The sequence below is a fragment of the Bufo gargarizans genome, chromosome 2 (genome assembly GCF_014858855.1).
Source record: "Bufo gargarizans isolate SCDJY-AF-19 chromosome 2, ASM1485885v1, whole genome shotgun sequence".
NCBI classification, from domain to species: domain Eukaryota; kingdom Metazoa; phylum Chordata; class Amphibia; order Anura; family Bufonidae; genus Bufo; species Bufo gargarizans.
Genome location: NC_058081.1, coordinates 370,323,268 through 370,344,018, shown reverse-complemented (window position 1 = coordinate 370,344,018; position 20,751 = coordinate 370,323,268). Strand labels below are relative to the sequence as shown.

Sequence of the window (20,751 nt, the reverse complement as noted above, 5' to 3'; positions counted from 1 at the left end):
ATTTAAACCTTCCGTGAATTGAGGAAAAATCCTGAATAAAGCACAATATTCAGCACTACATGTATAAAAAGCTTAGGGGTGGAATCAGGCAACTGCTCACCCTCGCTCTGGCATCCATTTGTTCACCACACCCTCTGAAAGGCCTAGACTGGAAATTATTCTCTCTAGTGAATGGCATCCAGGGCAAAGGCTAATTAAAGGGACAACTGCTGCCATCATTACAATAATGTGTCTCGTTATTAGGGGTTTAGCTTATTAACGTGGGAAGACCCTTCTTGTAAGCTATTAACTGGATGCGGAAAACATGAAATTTCTATGGAGGCTACATAAGGGTCAATAGAGATGGTGGCCATCGTTAACTGCAGACATCTCCTCTTACAGGTTGGTAGAAGCACCAAGTATTTTGGGCTTTACTGAATTTAGGAAGCACCATCAATCTGCTCTTAAATGCAAAAGGCCTTGGTACACACTCAACCCCTCAAACAAAGCTGGAATCCCCACCCATGCCCACAAGGCACCTCCTCTTACCAGGTAGTCAAACCATGCACAACCTATATACACACCAGGCCTAAAATCCCAGTACAACCTGAATGTAACCCTGATGGAAACGGTTACGGTATATCAGCAATATGCAGAATCCTTTAGGTTTCCCATGGTAACAGTATGTTTCACCACTCCCAACCGATCTTCAACATAGCTCCCCGACTTCTGATTTGTAAGTCATCGCTGCTTACCATTAACCCCTTCTATACTCACTCCATGAACAAAGCCCATTACCAGACACCACCCACAAACCTTAAAGGAAGTCATCAGTTATATAGAACATGCAACCCTTCAGAACCTTTTGCATCCACAGAATATGCCTATCAACAGCTGATGTAACGTCAATCTCACGTATCATCACTTTTCACCATCATTCTACATGATGATTCTCAAGGCATTAAAACACACATAAGCTTAATACGTCTGAAGACGTGCAAGTCATCACTAGCATAAATAGGATTGACCCCCATGTGTTTAGGATGTAGCACATAGTGAAGAAGCCTTCACAAAAGAAGGAAGTAGTAGACCATCCAGAGGAGTGACTAGTAGTCAAACCTCTAGACAAGTACATGCCTGACATAATTGAAGAAACATTCAAGAACGGTGGGAGTAGTTATACTGTCAATTATAAAGTCTCATCCAAACACATTCTGTTAATCCTGCTAGATGAATGGGAGTGTGCAGGTTAAAGCCTCTTATGGCTGTGGCCTTCTGCCCAAATAATTCAAGTTCCTACAGCAAGGGAGCAATGAGACCGGTAGACCCCCCATTATGACTGCTATGGTGTGAAATAGAGGAGAAACCATAAAGTGCTCCTTATGGTTCTTGGTGATCAGTAGAATGTTTTTAACCCTGTCTATCTTCTTAGCCACTCAGGATCCTTTCCAGGATCAGGCCCCCGGACACCTTTGCATGGCCTGTATGATAAGGAATGAGCACACCCTGGGATTTGTATTAGAAGGAGATGCCACGTCAAGTTCCTCTAGGTTCCTGGGGCATCTCCTGCTTGGGATGTGGAGTAATACAATGCAGGAGTGGAGAGAGGGGTGGCACTCACCTTCTGTGGCATAGCTGTGATCGCGCAGGAAACTGTTGTTAATCTTGCGGGTATCAATGTCCTCCTCCATTTACAGCCTGGTTACTTCTCTGAGCGGCAGACAGAATGACACCAGTATCCATGATCCTTCCTGCAGCCTCTAGCAGAGGAGAGGGAGCTGCCCCGGGTACGCCATGCCCAACACCAATGTAGACGGCTAGAATGCGCTGGAGGGGACGATGCCAGGGGGCACTTCTAGCACATGCTGAGGTCCAACAGGTCACCGCGCCCACAGGTCTGAGAAGGGGTGAGATGCTCTGCACCTGGCTGCTGCTGCTGCTGCCTGGATACAGTCAGATGCTGCATTGGGCTCAGGCTCCTCCTCTACAGCTTGTCCTCTGCGTCAGCACAGGCTGCTCCTCACTGCTGCAGTGTGGGGGCTGCTGACACATCCAGCACACGAGAATGATCCTGCTGCACCCCCAGCACCAGCCCCATTCAGCCGAGGACAAGCAGTGCTATGGGTGGGGGGATTAATGACAGGAGCTTCATGTCTTGTGCTGTAAAATGGACACAAAAGCAAACATTCCAAAGCACTGAACAGGTTAAAAGTTCTGTTCAAATGAAAGGCGATTTCATTTTTAAAGGGGATGTCACCTCCAGCAAGCGCTATAAAGTACAATAATACATATATACACCAGATCAGCCACCTGCATGTGGATACTGACCCCCATTCCTGTGCTATGCGACCACAAACTGGCCATGGAATGCATAGAGTCCTCTCCATTGTGTGCGCATGCACAGGAGTCCTCTCAGCGCATTCCATGGCTGGTTTGTGGGGACGGGGGTGGTTATGGGCATAGAAATGACTGATCCCGAGTCAGTTTTCTGTACATGTACTTATTAGGACTTGCTGGAGGTGACAGATGTCCGTTAGAAAGGCTCAGAATGATGTAAAATAAAAATAAGTTGAGTCGGCAATCTCCGGGATTCCAGCTGTGCTCATACTACAACTCCCAGCATGCCCATTTCGTTTGCTGTCCCCAGAATTCCCATAGAAGTGAATAGCGCATGCTGGGAGCTTGCCCTTACAATAAGTCATACTCACTTTTTTCCTAAGGGCTTGTGCTGGCCAGTCCGCAATGCAAGGGCACCGACCGCGGGGCAACCTCATTTGGATCGCGGACTCATTCACTTGAATGGGGTCCACGATGAGCACTGCAAAAAAGTAGTGCATGCACTACTCTTTTGCGGTGCGGAGGCACGTCCAGAAACACCACAGAAGCTCCCCGTAGTGCTTCCGTCAGGTTCTTATCCGTACTTCCACACCGCATTTCCGGGTTTGCGGACCCATTCAAGTGAATGGGTCCGCATCTGTGATTCGGGGTGCATTCGGTCAGTGACCCATGTCATGTATTGTCGTCCTGATGCTTCTCCTCACACAAGCATGTGGTGACTGTGTGTATGAGTGCTTCCATGTATGTGGTGACTGTGTGTAGGAGTGCGTCCATGTATGTGGTGACTGTGTGTGAGCGCATCCATGTATGTGGTGACTGTGTGTGAGCGCATCCATGTATGTGGTGACTGTGTGTGAGCGCATCCATGTATGTGGTGACTGTGTGTGAGCGCATCCATGTATGTGGTGACTGTGTGTGAGCGCATCCATGTATGTGGTGACTGTGTGTGAGTGCATCCATTTATGTGGTGACTGTGTGTGAGTGCATCCATTTATGTGGTGACTGTGTGTGAGTGCATCCATTTATGTGGTGACTGTGTGTAGGAGTGCGTCCATGTATGTGGTGACTGTGTGTAGGAGTGCGTCCATGTATGTGGTGACTGTGTGTAGGAGTGCGTCCATGTATGTGGTGACTGTGTGTAGGAGTGCGTCCATGTATGTGGTGACTGTGTGTAGGAGTGCCTCCATGTATGTGGTGACTGTGTGTAGGAGTGCGTCCATGTATGTGGTGACTGTGTGTGAGTGCATCCATGTATGTGGTGACTGTTTGTGAGTGCATCCATGTATGTGGTGACTGTGTATGATAGTGTTCATGTATGTAGTGACTGTGTGTATGAGTGCATCCATGTATGTAGTGACTGTGTGTATGAGTGCATCCATGTATGTGGTGACTGTGTGTGAGTGCATCCATGTATGTGGTGACTGTGTGTGAGTGCATCCATGTATGTGGTGACTGTGTGTGAGTGCATCCATGTATGTGGTGACTGTGTATGAGTGCATCCATGTATGTGGTGACTGTGTATGAGTGCATCCATGTATGTGGTGACTGTGTGTATGAGTGCATCCATGTATGTAGTGACTGTGTGTATGAGTGCGTCCATGTATGTGGTGACTGTGTATGAGTGCATCCATGTATGTGGTGACTGTGTATGAGTGCATCCATGTATGTGGTGACTGTGTGTATGAGTGCGTCCATGTATGTAGTGACTGTGTGTATGAGTGCGTCCATGTATGTGGTGACTGTGTATGAGTGCATCCATGTATGTAGTGACTGTGTGTATGAGTGCGTCCATGTTTGTGGTGACTGTGTATGAGTGCATCCATGTATGTGGTGACTGTGTATGAGTGCATCCATGTATGTGGTGACTGTGTATGAGTGCATCCATGTATGTGGTGACTGTGTGTATGAGTGCGTCCATGTATGTGGTGACTGTGTATGAGTGCATCCATGTATGTGGTGACTGTGTATGAGTGCATCCATGTATGTAGTGACTGTGTGTATGAGTGCGTCCATGTATGTGGTGGGTGCATGTATGAGTGCATCCATGTATGTAGTGACCGTGTGTATGAGTGCATCCATGTATGTAGTGACTGTGTGTATGAGTGCGTCCATGTATGTGGTGACTGTGTATGAGTGCATCCATTTATGTAGTGACTGGGTGTATGAGTGCGTCCATGTATGTGGTGGGTGCATGTATGAGTGCGTCCATTAATGTAGTGACTGTGTGTATGAGTGCGTCCATGTATGTGGTAAGCACGTATATGAGTGTGTTCATGTATGTAGTGAGTGTGTGTATGAGTGCGTCCATGTATGTAGTGACTGTGTGTATGAGTGCGTCCATGTATGTGGTAAGCACGTATATGAGTGTGTTCATGTATGTAGTGACTGTGTGTATGAGTGCGTCCATGTATGTGGTGACTGTGTGTATGAGTGTGTCCATGTATGTAGTGAGGGCGTGTATGAGTGCGTCCATGTATGTAGTGACTGTGTGTATGAGTGCGTCCATGTATGTGGTAAGCACGTATATGAGTGTGTTCATGTATGTAGTGAGTGTGTGTATGAGTGAACCTATGTCAGAACTGTATAGGGCATCTGTGGCTGCAGTATGAAAGGTACAGAGGCTAAAATACTTGTGGTTATGTAGAGGTAAAGCAGACATGTCTATTACAATTATAAAGCAGGTTTAAAGGGGTTGAGTTAAAAATAAACTGCATCAGCAGCTGTAAATGTTAAAAAACAATAAAGTCGTGCTAAAAATGACAGTAAAACAGTGGCGTGCCATGGAGGGAGGGGGGGCGTTGTTCCGCCCCGGGTGCCAGAAGCAATGATCGCTTCCATCAATACAGATGAAAGCGCCCATTGCTGGAGAGCTGCAGTCCTGTCACTCGCTGACCGCTGAGCTCCCCGTGCTCCTTCTCTCCTTCTGCTCCCTGCTCCACCATTCAGCCTGCAGCCCGGGAGTCTGCCTGTGCTCCAGTGCTGCAGAGCCATCTGTGCCTGCGGGGAGAGCTGGATCTGAGATTCAGGAACCGGACAAGGTAAGTAGTTTTACTACTGTGAACGGACATAAGTGTTATGGGGGCACAGTGAGGGCAGAACCACTGTGAAGGGGCACGATGGGGCATTACTACTCTGAAGGGGGCACAACGAAGGGATAAGTACTTTAAGGGGGGCACTACTACTGTGAGGGTACACCATTTTTTTTTAAGTATTGCGGGTGGTGCCATGGAAAGGACCCGCCCCTGGTGCCAAACACCTTAGGCATGCCACTGCAGTAAAATAAGTTCCAAGTTTGTGAAGAAGTGTGTGGGTGGTGGTGGTGGTGGTGGTGTGTGTGGTTGTTCATACAAAAATTTGCTGTGGGGCCTTGTCAGTTCTGCCTACTCCCCAGTGCACAGCTAAACATAAAACAAAGCATGATGTAAACGGTTTAATATATGGTTTATATATCCGAGGTAGTGAGTGACCATAAATAAGTACAAGTTACTGCCACCAGAGTGCCCATTCAATATGTTACCTTCATTGCCTTACATTTTAGCAGCCAACTGACTGGCACAAGAATTTGCTTCTCTCTTCCTGTGCCAAGTCTACATTAAGAGTCTGCCAGGTCTGATCTCAACTAGCAGGACAGATGTCACAATCTGTACTAGTAATCTAACTGAACACTGGTGAGGAGGTCATCATGGAGGAGCCACCGAAGAGAGTGGGGAGATTTATCAAAACTGGCAACTGGCTTAGTTGTCATATTAATTATACAATATATAATTTTTTATATATATATATATATATATATATATATATATATATATATATATACACACACACACACACACACACACACACACACACACATATACATACACTCTTACAGTGGATATAAAGTCTAAAATGTCAGGCATCTGCTGTAAAAAAAATGAGACAAAGATAAATCATTTCAGAACTTTTTCCACCTTTAATGTGATCTATAAACTGAACCACTCAATTGAAAAACAAACTGAAATCTTTTAGTTGGAGGGAACAAAAAAAAACTAAAATAATGTGGTTGCATAAGTGTGCACACCCTCTTATAACTGGGATGTAGCTGTGTTCAGAATTAAGCAATCACATTGAAAATCATGTTAAATAGGAGTCAGCATACACCTGCCATCATTTAAAGTGCCTCTGATTAACCCCAAATAAAGTTCAGCTGTTCTAGTTGGTCTTTCCTGAAATTTTCATAGTCACATCCCACAGCAAAAGCCATGGTCCACAGAGAGCTTCCAAAGCATCAGAGGGATCTCATTGTTAAAAGGTATTAGTCAGGAGAAGGGTACAAAAGAATTTCCAAGGCATTAGATATACCATGGAACACAGTGAAGACAGTCATCATCAAGTGGAGAAAATATGGCACAACAGCGACATTACCAAGAACTGGTAGTCCCTACAAAATTGATGAAAAGACGAGAAGAAAACTGGTCTGGGAGGCTAACAAGAGGCCTACAGCACCATTAAAGGAGCTGCAGGAATATCTGGCAAGTACTGGCTGTGTGGTACATGTGACAACAATATCCCGTTTTCTTCATATGTCTGGGCTATGGGGTAGAGTGGGAAGACTAAAGCCTTTTCTTACGAAGAAAAACATCCAAGCCAGGCTTCATTTTGCCAAAACACATCTGAAGTATCCCAAAAGCATGTGGGAAAGGTGGTATGGTCTGATGAATCCAAGGTTGAACTTTTTGGCCATAATTCCAAAAGATATGTTTGGTGCAAAAACAACACTGCACATCACCAAAAGAACACCATACCCACAGTGAAGCATGGTGGTTGCAGCATCATGCCAAGGGGCTGTTTTTCTTCAGCAGGAACTGGGGCCTTAGGTAAGCTAGAGGGAATTATGAACAGTTCCAAATACCAGTCAATATTGGAACAAAACCTTCAGGCTTCTGCTAGAAAGCTGAACATGAAGAGGAACTTCAACTTTCAGCAACCCAAAGCATACATCCAAATCAACAAAGGAATGGCTTCACCAGAAGATGATTAAAGTTTTGAAGTGGCCCAGCCAGAGCCCAGACCTGAATCCGATTGAAAATCTGTGGGATGATCTGAAGAGGGCTGTGCACAGGAGATGCCCTCGCAATCTGACAGATTTGGAGTGTTTTTGCAAAGAAGAGTGGGCAAATCTTGGTTTTCAATTGAGATATACACACACACACACACACACACTAATAAAAAAAAAAATATAAATATATATATATATATATATATATATATATATATATGGATTGCTCTCTCAAGCAGGGCGGAGTTGACACATTCCTCCTCAGACAACGGGTTTCAAGCCCAAATGGTGCTTTATTTTGGCTCTTCAGAACAAACAAACATCGCAAAATAAACATGTGCCCATCTAGGCACTACCTAATACACAAGTCGTCTCTACCTCACCTCCTGGCTGTGACCACACCAGTACCTTTGGGGGATATGGTCCAGAAGCCCTCCCGACTCGGACCGTGTAAACCTCTTTCCTCAGGTGTTGCTGGGCCCCCCAAAACTCAGGCTTTTACACAGCCTCCTGGCAGAGACCACACAGAGTCTCTGTAGGCTTCTTTTTCCAAAATCCTCTCTCTCCCAGACTCATACACTGAGGGTTGGTTTATCCCTCATTGATTACAGCCCAGTTGACCTCACCTGTGATCTCCTTAGCTAAAGGTAATAGGTGTCCTGGAAGTGTGTTGACTGGCAAATCCCACTACCAAACCTACCCACTGGTCCAAATAAAATCCAGCCCAGAACCAAATCTAGACAAAACTGTCTCAGCAAACTACACTTTGCTGAAACCACCTCAGCTTTCTGGATTTTAGTTATTTCACTGTACACATTACCACATATAATAAATAACTAAGTGTATGTGTGTGTATGTATGTATGTCTGCTAAAGGAATCCGCACTGTCGCATTTACAATCAAAATATTTGGCACACAGGTACATCAGGTGTCTGAGAAGGTTGTAGACCGGTCTCAGCTCTCTAGCATGTACCGTTCCTGAGATATTCCCAAAAAATGCATTAGCCAATAGAAGCCTGGTCACGTGACGTACATTAGCCAATAAAAGCCTGCCGGTCTCTCTCTTCATATCCCAACTGTCATACACATTGTCACATGTCCTTTATCAGCCAATAGAAGCTCGCAGGTCCTTAGTCTCCACTTACACAGTTTTACACCAGGTTTCCATAACAACCCAGCCATTTTTCTTCACTGCTGCAGGGCGCTTATTTGCAATAACACACTGCCGAATGGAGGTTTCTGCCAAGCAGTGTGTTCGGTGACATCACCGGCTCTGATGGGCGGGCTTTAGCGTTGCCCTAGCCGTTTTACTGGCTAGAGCAGCGCTAAAGCCCGCCCATCACTGTCACCTTAAGGACTCAGGGCGTACCGGTACGTCCTAACTTTAAGTCGCGATTGCGGCGGGTGTTAAAATCATTCAGCGGGCATCCTGTCACAACACCGGGGAGGGTGACCCCCCACCTTGTCAGCGATCGCCGCAAACCGCAGGTCAATTTAGACCTGCGGTTTGCGGCTTTTACCTTATCCGGCCGGCGGTGGTGCCATCGGGTCCCCATGCGGCTGTAGGGGGGACCTGATGGCATGGAAGGCAGCGCGATGTCTAAGGAAGGCATCGCACTGCCTTCCGGTGACTAGCCTGCCCCCTGGATCTCACAGGCCGGAAGCTGTATTGGAATGCATTGTAAAAGGATATTAGACCCCCAAAAGTTGAAGTCCCAAAGTGGGACAAAAAATAGTAAAAAAAAGTTGAAAAAATAAAGTTTCCCCCCCCAAAAATGTAACGTTTCAAGTAAAAATAAACAAAAACGTAACTTTCCCCAAATAAAGTTTAAAAAATATGGAAAAAAAGTATACATATTAGGAATCGCCGCGTCTGTATCGACCAGCTCTATAAAAATATCACATGAACTAACCCCTCAGATGAACACCATAAAAAAAAAAAAATGCTAAATAAACAATTTTTTGTCACCTTACATCACAAAAAGTGTAATAGCAAGCGATCAAAAAGTCACACGCACCCCAAAATAGTGCCAATAAAACCATCATCTCATCCCGCAAAAATCATACCCTACCCCAAGGTAATCGCCCAAAAACTGAAAAAAATATATTTTTTTTTTAATAAATAAAAACAAAAAAAAATATTAAATTCATTTTACCAGTGTCATGAAGTACAATATGTGATGAAAAAAACTATCTCAGAATGGCATGGATAAGTTAAAGCGTTTTAAAGTTATCAGCACTTAAAGTGACACTGGTCAGACTTGCAAAAAATGGCCAAGTCCTTAAGGTGAAACAAGAGTCATTAAGGGGTTAAAGGGGAAGGGCGCTGTGGATGACACTTAAGGGAGCGGAGTGCTGTGGAGGCCACAGTTCAAGGCCACCCTCAAAAGACGGACTTAAAAACCCTGCCCCCAGGTCCTACTAAGCCACGTCTCCTCCCACTCCGCAGCAGACAGGGATTGAACAAAAAAAAAAAAAAAAAAAGGTAGACATCAACTTCTGTCAGCTGCAGGGGTGGGAGCGAGGGAGACTTTCTCCCTGCAGCTCACTCTCAGACAGCACAGTGCTACTCTCTGCAAGTGAGCTGTTCAAAAGAACATCCCTGTGTCCGTCCAGGCACTGCGTCAGACGGAGGACAGGGAGTCTAAAAGCCTGACTGTCCGGCCTAAAACCGGACCTCTGGCCACCCTAGGGGAAGGCTGCTGTAGAGGTCCACTATGGATGTCCGAGTTAAGGGTCGGATTGCTTTAGAGACCACTGTTAAGGGGGCGGGGTGTTGTGGAAATCACTGTTAATGAGACAGGGTACTGTGGAGGTCACTAATAAAGTGGCGGCCGCTGTGGAGGTCACTGTTAAAAGGGGCAGCGGGGTATTGTGAGGTCACTGCTAAGGGAGCTGGGTACTGTGGCAGTCACTGTTAAAGGGGCAGAGGCTGTGGAGGTCAGTTAAGGGGACTGTAACCTATGATCAGTGTTAAAGGGGTTGTCCGGCTTCAGAGATGAATCAGGACATACCCATATTTTCACCCAGGCAGCCCCCCTGATGTTCCGATGCTCTCCTTTGCCTTGCGCTGCATCACGCAGGGCATGGGCTCTTTTGTCTACAACAACATACTGCCGGGTGGAAACTTCCGCCCGGCAGTGTGTTCGGTGAAGTCACCGGCTGATGGGCGTGCTTTAACGCTGCCCTAGTCGTTTTACTGGCTAGGGCAGCGCTAAAGCCTGCCCATCATTGCCGGTGACATTACCGGGCTTCCTGGCAGACCCATGGAGAGCCCGGTACGTCATTGGAACTCCTGAAAATGCCTTTGCCCTGCGCGATTTAGATGCTCAAGTCAGGAAGGCTGCCTGGGTGAAAATGGAAGGATGTCCGGGTTCAGCTCTGAACCCGGACAACCCTTTTAAGGGGCGGGTGCCTTTGAGGTCACTGTTGAAGGGGCAGGCTGCTGTAAAGGGGGCTGACTGCTGTGGAGGTCCCATTTTAAAAGGGATGGGGCACTGTGCGGGGGGGGGGGGGGGGGTGTCAGTGTTAAGGGGGGGGATACTGTTGATATATCAAAACAGAGTACATATACCCGTGTGAAGCTAGTGTGTGTGTGTGTGTGTGTGTGTGTTTGTGTATGTGTATATATATATATATATATATATACACACACACACACACACACACATAAAATTCTTCTTTTTTTATTCGATTTATCTGAGTTATGTAAACCTGGGAATAAATAAGTATTATATAAAAAACTATATATATTTATATACACACACTGTATGCAACACTTAAAGTATTGGCAGATACCTGTGCCATATGGAAGAAGTGCCCGTTACCATGGCAGAAACACTGAACAGACTACTGAACAGCTGAAGCAACAAGCTTTTCCTACACAATGAACAGTTAGATTTTGTGTGTCAGACAAGGTCTCGACTCCCCCACATGAGCTTTCTGTAGTCATGACATTCCAATGAAAAATCAATGACTGCCGCTCAAATGTAATGAAAGAAAATTGTAATGAAAAAGATTGATCCCATTGATCAGCTGACATATTGGAGATATCTTCCTAATACAGTCTGTGAGCTCAGTGACCCCACTTTAGACATCTCTTATCTACCAAATTTCACACTCTCCATGCTCCACGTCTTATCCCACACAGAACTGTCCTGTACTACACAGCAGAACCAGCCATAGACTCAGCTGGAATACTTCTCACATACAACATGCTGGAATACCAGCGGGCACAGTTACCTGTCTCAATTAAATGCCAGCTATTTTCTTTGAAGCATCAAAGGAAATGAGAACATTAAAGGGGACATGATCTGCCATAAATATCTAATATAGACGCAGGTCTAGTCTTTGTGCAACACCATCTCTAAACATGGGGGTGACCACAGCTATCATCTTTTGCATACACCAAAAAGGTCTGAGAAGAGAATACGCCTTTAAAGTAAATGTTAAAGGGGTTGTCCAGGTTCAGAGCTGAACCTGGACATCCCTCCATTTTCACCCCGGCAGCCCCCCTGACATGAGCATCGGAGCAGTTCATGCTCCGATGCTCTCCTTTGCCCTGCGCTAAATCGCGCAGGGCAAAGGCATTTTTCTGAGTTCCGGTGACATACCGGGCTCTCTATGGGGCTGACAGACAGCCCGGTGACGTCACCGGCACTGATGGGCGGGATTTGGCTCTGCCCTAGCCAGTAAAACGGCTAGGGCAGAGCTAAAGCCCGCCCCTCAGAGCCGGTGACGTCACCGAACACACTGCTGGGCGGAAGTTACCGCCCGGCAGTGTGTTATTGAAAACACAAGAGCCTGTGCCCTGCGCGATCTAGCGCAGGGCACAGGAGCGCATCGGAGCATGAGATGCTCCGATGCCAGGCTCAGGAGGGCTGCCGGGGTGAAAATAAGGGTATGTCCGGGTTCAGCTCTGAACCCGGACAACCCCTTTAACTTCATGCTGCAGATAAAGGGGTTGTCCGGGCTTTTACTATTGATGACCTATCCTCAAGATAGGTCACAAATATCAGACCAGCGGGGGTCCCCGTCGTCTCCCTTCCTGTCCGCTACTGCGATCTATGGCAAAGACCATAGACCGTAACAAGAAGAAAGACAGCACGTGGGCACGTCATCTCCCCATACAGCTGATCGGTGGGGGTGCCAGGTGTTGGACCCAAGCCGATCTGATATTGATGACCTATCCCAAGAATAGGTCATCAATAGTAAAAGCCTAGACAACCCCTTTAAGTCCAACAATCTGTTAATGTATAGATGATTAGATCTTTATATATTGCTTTGAGATTCAAATAGTCTGCATAGATAGCAATACAGTGACTGCAGCCCACAATAGACGTAGTGCATACGGTCTTGTTATTCAAGTCACTGTTAGTGGTGGCTGCAAAATACAGATTTTTTTTTCCCACTGTACTGTAAGGAGGAGGATTTGGCATACTGGAGTTCACAAAAATGGCGTTCCAACCACTATGAAGACAACATATGTATGGAAAAGAAATATTTAAAGGGGAATTGCAGTTGTGTCAAGTTACAGGATCTGTAGGGGCCCCAGCGGTATAAGAACAGGAACCCCACAATCCGCATAACTCCCTAAACGGAGCAGCAGGTCGGGTATGCACACTCCCTACCTGGAAATAGCAGAGTGCAGTACTTGGCTGTCTGCTGCTCAGTTCTAGTAATGAGCGGCATAGACATTCGAATGTGCGATTTTTCTAGAATTTTTGGCCTAAAATTCGCCATAAATTTGAGAATTTCTGATCTCCAGTCATTGTTTACTTGATTGCAAAAAAAGGCAATGTAATATATTTGCGATAAATTCACGATTAGAATATTCACACTATTTGCGAATACGAATATATAGCGCTATAGTCTAAATATTTGTGAATTTTCGAAGTGGCGATATTAGTGTTTAAAATTCGCGATTCGAATATTTGCGCTCAACACTACTCAGTTCATTTTGGGAGGCCCCCCGAGGGGTAAAGGGTCCCCGTTCTTGTGATTATTAGATTAGTGGGGGCCCTACCACTGAGACACCAACAGTTATCCCCTATCCCAGGGGTGGCCAACCTTACAGACACAAAGAGCGCCAAAAAATAATAATTTATGACTACCAAGAGCCACAAGCTATACGTTTACACGAGTCACCGTATTTTTCACCCTACAAAGATGCAAGAAAAATAAGATAAAAAAATATATATTTTTTATCTGATCTTTTGAAAAAATGCAATTCTGAAGGTTTTTATTTTTTTTCATTTTTTTTACACTGTACACTATGCGGTAATCCTCATCCTCATGTTATCCTCATTCTCCAGGTCAGTACGGTTACAATGATACCACACTTGTATAATTTTTCTTGTATTTTAATACTGAAAAAAAAATATATATTTTATTTTTTTATAACCATATCCTGACCCCTATAACTTTGTTGTAGTTATGTGTACTTGTGAGGGCTCATTTTTTGCGGGACGATCTGTTCTTTTCAGTTATACCAATTTGAAGTGTGTGTGACTTTTTGATCACTTTTTATTGGGTAGTTGAAGTGACAAAAAATTGCTAATTTTTTTCCTCCTTACACCATTTGCCGTATGCCATTAATATTGTTATATTTTAATAGTATGGGCATTTTTGCACGTGGCGATGCCCATGATGTTAATTTTTATTTTTTATTGTTTAAGTATTTTGATTTCAAGGAAAAGGGGGGTGATTTGAAATTATTTTTTTTTTTTATATTTGCAAAAAGTTTATTTTTTACATTTTTTTAAGTCACTTTGGGTGACAATAACTGGCAATCATTAGATTGCCTATTGTGTTCAATGATGTCCATAGAGACACCATTGAACACTTCATTTGCACTATACCAATACAATGCTGCCACCTAGTGGCCTGTATTGGTATAGTCATCTACAGGCACCGAAGCCTGCTTGAGGCTTCAGCCTATTAGATCAATGTAACAGGTTCCCCGACCTCAGCCGGGGAACGCTGTTACCGGAGCGGAAGTGCCTGGTACTTAAAAGGGTTAAGGACCAGGCAATTTTTTGCTAATCTGATGTGTCACTTTATGTGGTGATAACTTTAAAATGCTTTTACTTATCCAGGCCATTCTGAGATCGTTTTCTCGTCACATATTGTACTTCATAATTTGATTAAAAATATCTCATTTAAATTTATAAAAAATACCAAATTTACACAAAAAAAAAGGGATTTAGGGAGGCCTCTCAAATTTTTACGCTCTGGGCCGCAAGCCACAGTACCTCTGCCAGTTAAGGACATGAATAGGGGTATGCTGTTATAATAGTTATTCACATAGAGGTGGTAATCCTTATCCAGCAGTGGGTGCAGTAAGTCCCACACGATTTTCCCACTACCACCTAGGATGGGGGGGCATTCTGGGTGTTCTATCCGGGAACCTATGTAAATGCAGAACTTGTGGGTGTACCCAGAGCTAATCTCACAAAGTTTCCATATCTTTATGCCATACCTTGCCAGTTTGCTAGGCAGGTACTCGCGGAATCTAATTCTCCCTTTGAAAAGTAATAGGGACTCATCTACACATACATTTTTATCTGGGTTGCACACCTCAGCAAACTTGGTGTTAAAGTGGTCAATGACAGGCCTAACCTTGAACAGACAGTCAAATCGTTTTAGGGTGGGCACTGTGCATTGTTGTTGTAGTGCAGGAATTTCCTAATGGACTCAAATCACTTCCGGGTCATGGCCTTACTGTAAATTGGAGTCTGGTAAAACATGGCCGAACTCCAATATTGTCTAACGTTTGGCTTCTTTACAACACCCATATGCAGCACGAGTCCCCAAAACTTCATAATCTCTGAGGCACTCACTGGGGTCCAACCTAGGGGTCTAGCATATGAAGGGTTCCGATCAATGAATTGTTGGGTGTATAAATTGGTTTGGGCCACCATAAAATTTACTAAAGGGGGGCGTGGCTAGCTAGGCATGTGAGCGGTCGCACGCAGTGAGAGCTCCCGCATCTGCCCGGCTATTTATCCTGTGATTACCCTGAGATTTATAAGAATTAACGGCCTGAACAGTTGGGAAGCAGTGTGGTGACAGAACTGAAGGCGCTGGAGTGCGGAGACAGCTACCATGTCGAGAAAAAGAGAAGGCAGAGGCACAGATAAGGAGCTCCAAGATGGCGCCGGGATCAGCACGCTGAAGCGGCGGGAACGCGCTGCGGAGATACAGAAGGAAGCGGCAGTGAAGCTGAGCCAATTTGTACGGTCCTCGCAAGCAAGTAACAGCAGACAGCGCAGGGAGATTCAGGACAATGGGTCAGTGGACCAGGGAGATGAATCGGAACCTGAAGGTCCGGCGACTGGCATAAGCGCGCATAAGAGCGCTAACAGGTATGAGGCTCTGAGAGGGAACGGAGAGGAGCTGGAGCAAGAGACCTGTGAATCAGACTCCGGGGAACCCACTCTTAAGGACGTACTGCATGCCATTTCTAAATGTGGCAAGTCCTTGAGTGCACTAACGGTCCAGGTGGGCGCTATTAAAGAGGACATTTTTATTATTAGACATTACTTTAGAAAGTTGGCGGAGCGCACTACTGCACTGGAGGATAGAGTGGGGGAGGTGGAGGATGAGGTACAACCTCTAAAAAGAGATACCGCAGAACATACCAGAATGTTGAGCGTTTTGGCGGCAAAACAAGACGATAAGGAAAACCGCTTACGCCGCAATAACGTGCGGATTGTTGGAGTTCCTGAGAAAGTAGAGGGGAGAAATCCCACAGAATATTTTGAGGCATGGCTGAAAGAGCATGTGGGACAGGATACTCTAACTCCGCTGTTCGCTGTGGAACGCGCCCATAGGGTGCCGACCAGGCCTCTACCTCCCGGTGCACCCCCGAGAACGGTCCTGGCTAAGCTGCTACATTATAGAGATCGGGACATTCTTCTACGCAAGGCTAGAGAGCTGCAGGATTTATCCATTGACGGTCATAGAATCTCTCTATTCCCAGACTATTCTATGGAAGTCCAGAAAAAGAGGGCTCGTTTTTTGGAAATCAAGAAAAGGCTGAGGAACCTGGAGGTTCCTTATTCTATGCTATACCCAGCCAGGTTGCGTGTTGTGGCTTTAAATACCACCAGCTTCTTTGAGGATCCAAGAGAGGCGACAAGATGGCTGGACAGAAATGAACGTCAAATCAGGATGGATCTCCAGCCTCCTGCTTGATGGGACTGTGCCTTTGCCTTGCAGATATCGGCACCATTGCCTTAGTTGCATACTGTTTTATTTTGCAGGATATATATTTGTCTATTATGAAGTATTATGTGCCCCAGTTAGGAGAGTCGTGAAAGTGGGGGAGTAACTGTGCTAGGTCATGGGCACCGCATAACGCATTGAATGTACATGAATATGTATCCATCATAGGTATAGAAAAGGATGATTTCAACCGTTTACAAATCAGATAGGGGTCAGGATACTATGGGTGAATTAATGGAGTATCTTGAATGTTAATGAGGGTGATCTATGTCTGCTCTAGAAGCGCAGTTTAAGAAGCAAGAATTCCAGTTGTATGATAAATGGAAGAGGGATGCCCCTGACTTAACAGAGGAGCAATGGGATGCTGTACTGGAGGATTTTATTCAAGTTGCAGTTAGTGAGGCTCAAAGGGTGTCTCAGCTCTTGTTACTACACAGAGTATATAAAACCCCGGTTCTGATGAAAAAGATGGGGTACAGGAGTGATGATTGCTGCCCGAGGTGCGATGTAGCGAACGCAGATCTCATCCACTTGATGTGGAACTGCCCTAGGCTGAGGAGATACTGGATGGGGGTAGGCGAATTGGTGAAAACCGTTTTTGATGTGGAACTTAATATGAAAGTGACGGAATGTATTTTAGGATGTGTGAATGTTCCAAACTCAATGCCGGAGAAAAGATTAGCTATCATTAGAGTATTGTATCAGGCTAGAAAAGTAATAGCATTTCACTGGTTGAGTAGACAACCGCCATCAGTGGCAGAATTGGAAAAAAGAATACACGTGCTGATTAGTTTGGAAAAATCATGTTAGATGGTTATAAAAATTTGCAGACCTAAGAAATAAGAGTCCTATTTAGATATTGGGAAGAACCAAATGCTCATAATTGCCTTAATAATCTCTGATTATCAGCAAAAATAAGGACATTGCACTACTTCCCACCCTTTACAAGATTCTCTACCCAAGAAAACGTTTCCTTGAAATAAAGTACTGCATATAAGACTTGTCAAGTCTATTTTGATTCTCTTATATGGCTTTTCCAACAATACCTCAAACCCCCATCATGTAACCAACCATAAAAATCCCAAAATACTTTAAAGGGGTTGCTGGGCCCTGAAAATTTGGGGGTGGCTGGGCATGGGGTGCGAGTAGCGAGCAAAATAGGATGACCAGAGCAGGTGCGTTTTTTTTCTTTTTTGTTTTTTTACCATGCCCGCCCAACCCCAATTTCATTTTAGGGCCAGGGCAACTATTAACAAAATCCAATGAATTTTTATATCCATATTGTCTCCTACTTTCTTTTCTAATTTCCCTAAATGATCATTATGGTAAATTGACTAAAAATAATAATTGTCTGGAAGGAGACATATGAAAGCAAGCTTGGTTTTCCATGTGGAAAAAATGTTTCTGGAAATATGAGAATTTAGCATTCTGGCGGATTCTGACATCACTTACAGCAAGACTGGGGTACTCCATATTTTGTTGCAATTAAAAAAATGTAATTAAAAAAGGTTTCTAACAATTACTGGCCAATAAGCAAACCTACATTAGCATTTTGTTGCCATAATATTAAATAGGCAGCTGGTGTAGTGATGAGCCAAGGAGGCAGATGCCAGTTCTAACAGTGCACTATTGGTACTAAAGAACAACGCTACCCGTAAAACATAAAACATTTATGGCGCAGACAGGTGCACAGTAAAGCCACATCTTCAGCCAAAAATCGTAGACCCAGAGTATCTCATCCAATGGAAAAATCATTAGCTTACAAAGAAAATTGTGGAAATTACTTTTTATAAGGGCTCATGCACACAAACGTATTTTCTTTCCGTGTCTGTTCCGTTTTTTTGCGGACCGTATGCAGAACCATTCACTTCAATGGGTCTGCAAAAAACACGGAAGTCACTCCGTGTGTATTCCGTATGTCCGTATTTCCGTTCCGCAAAAAAATAAATAAAATAGAACATGTCCTATTACTGGCCGCATTACGGACAAGGATAGGACTGTTCTATTAGGGGCCAGCTGTTCTGTTCCACAAAATACGGAATGCACACTGTCATCTGTATTTTCTGCAGATCCGTTTTTTGCGGACCGCAAAATACATATGGTCGTGTGCTTGAGCCCCAAGGTTGTGGTTTCCTTCTCCACCAAAAACATCTGCATGGACCTTTTGAGGAACCCAATTAATAAATCAAAATTTCTAAGAATTTAGGTAACTAAAGAAATAGTTTCTACTTTCCTACACCCCGCACTAGCTCTGGTGCCAGAACTACACAGTACTGTGAACCTTGTAGCGGAGGGAGTTCTTTACTACAGCACTGCTCCCACCGACTTATGTTGCAAGAACTTACAGATGCATGGCACCCAGAGGTTCCCATTGCAGATAAATATACTGTACAGGACGTGATTTTTTTTTGAGTTTGATTTTTAGCGGGATGCTCCTGCACAGAAAAAAAACCCTCTGTAATATAAATGAATAAAGATTGCTGGCAGAACAGCTGCTGTGGTCAATATGATGAGGTTAGAATAAAAGTATGGCAAAAGTAGGCCTCATGCACACGACCACGCTGCGTTTTGCGGTCCACAAATTGCGAATCTGTTAAACACGGACTCCAGCCGCGTATGTTCTGCAATTTGTGGAACGGAACCGCCGCCCATAATAGAAATGCCCATTCTTGTCCATAAAATGGACAAGAATAGCACACGTTCTACTATTTTTGCAGGACCATGGAACGGAGCAACGGAGCGCTTTCCGGATCTTTTACGGCCCCACTGAAATGAATGGGTCTGCATCCGAGCCACATTTCTTGACCCAAATAACGGTACTGTGCTTGAGGCTTTAAAGGGAATTTCCAGGAGTAGAATACGGAAGACCTATTGTGAGGATAGGACATCAGTATTTGATTGTTACGGTTTGACTCCTGGCACCGCCACAATCAGCTGCCTAAAGACGCTGTGGCAACTTCACAGCTTACCAATTACATTGCCATACATTGTAGATTGGCCGTGCTCGGTATTACAGCCCTGGCCCATTTAGGTAGTCTGGTCTGTGGTACTGCACATGCACTAGGCACGGCATGGGTTATCATTTTCCCATAGTGTTCCTTTAAGAATACGAAAATTTACAATACAACAAATTGCAGCGTGAAGATCATTTTCTAGTTATTCTTATACAAGGTGAAGAGAGAAAAGCCTTGATTGCTGTATTGTGTATTGCTTCGTTGTTCTTCTCTATGACGCTCTATAGAATAGCCGGGTAATTAATAGATATGCAGTTGCGCCCCTTCTATACAATGTATGACAATCCATGCACAAGTGACTACTGTATAGCAATTGTAATAATCAGCCATTTGGATCATAAGCCATGCCAACTGACCTAATCACACAGAACAATCCTCAGCTGCAAAGCTCCAGAAGATGCAAGGGGAACAATAAGGAACTCTCGTCTTCCCTCAAGAGATGAGCAGAACAAAATGCTTTCTGTCGGCCGTATTCTCCATTGCATACTTAATGCTGAGAGCATTCAAGGAACTGTGTTTGAAATTAGAATTACATTTTAGCCAACCCAACGGACTGGAAAATACTGAAACCACATAATTGGTGAATTTTGAGGGAGATGGATAGGGTAGCAAATGGTTACAAATGCAATTACTAGTAAAGTCCTAGTCTGAGACTAATTTATATCCCTGGGGAAGTCTTTTGTAAATCACACTGGTTAGGAGAACACCTCGAGGAGTTTTGCGATATCACAGCATTTCACACCACGCAGAAAGCAGTGCCACAAAGTGATGAATCTAATAAATTCGGAACCTGGAGCGCTTACACAGTATTACAGCGCTGAGGGACAAAAAATATTCTTCATAATGACAATTAACCTTTTCTGACAAAAACAATTAGATTGACGCTGCACATAGTAAAAGCTGTTTTATATTACTAGCCTCGCCTCAAGGAAAACATAGAAAAGATGCATATTGTGCATGCAAATGTAGTTACAGCATTTGTGTTATTATGATCATTTAAACATTTTTACAGATTTTCTGGGATTGTGCAAAATTTGCCCAAATAAGGAGGGGGGGATGGGATAAAGTAATAAAAGATGCTGTACTCACCTGGTAAATCCCCCTTCTTTTCCAGCACTGCTGCTTCGGTGCGTTACTTGGCTGCAGTGATGACAT

General features: G+C 44.5%; 1 protein-coding gene across 2 annotated transcripts in view; it reads right to left on the bottom strand.

Annotated features, from left to right (window-relative positions):
• PPP2R2B (protein phosphatase 2 regulatory subunit Bbeta) overlaps positions 1–20,751 on the bottom strand; it is a 340,092-nt gene that overhangs the window by 150,224 nt on the left and 169,117 nt on the right. The window contains exon 1 of one of the 2 annotated variants that reach the window (XM_044277551.1): positions 1,601–1,685. The exons of the other annotated variant lie outside the window; for it this stretch is intronic. Coding sequence (XP_044133486.1) covers positions 1,601–1,670 — 70 coding nt within the window. The 5' untranslated portion in view covers positions 1,671–1,685. Of the gene's footprint in view, positions 1–1,600; positions 1,686–20,751 lie in introns of those variants that run through there. 2 annotated transcript variants of the gene reach the window in all.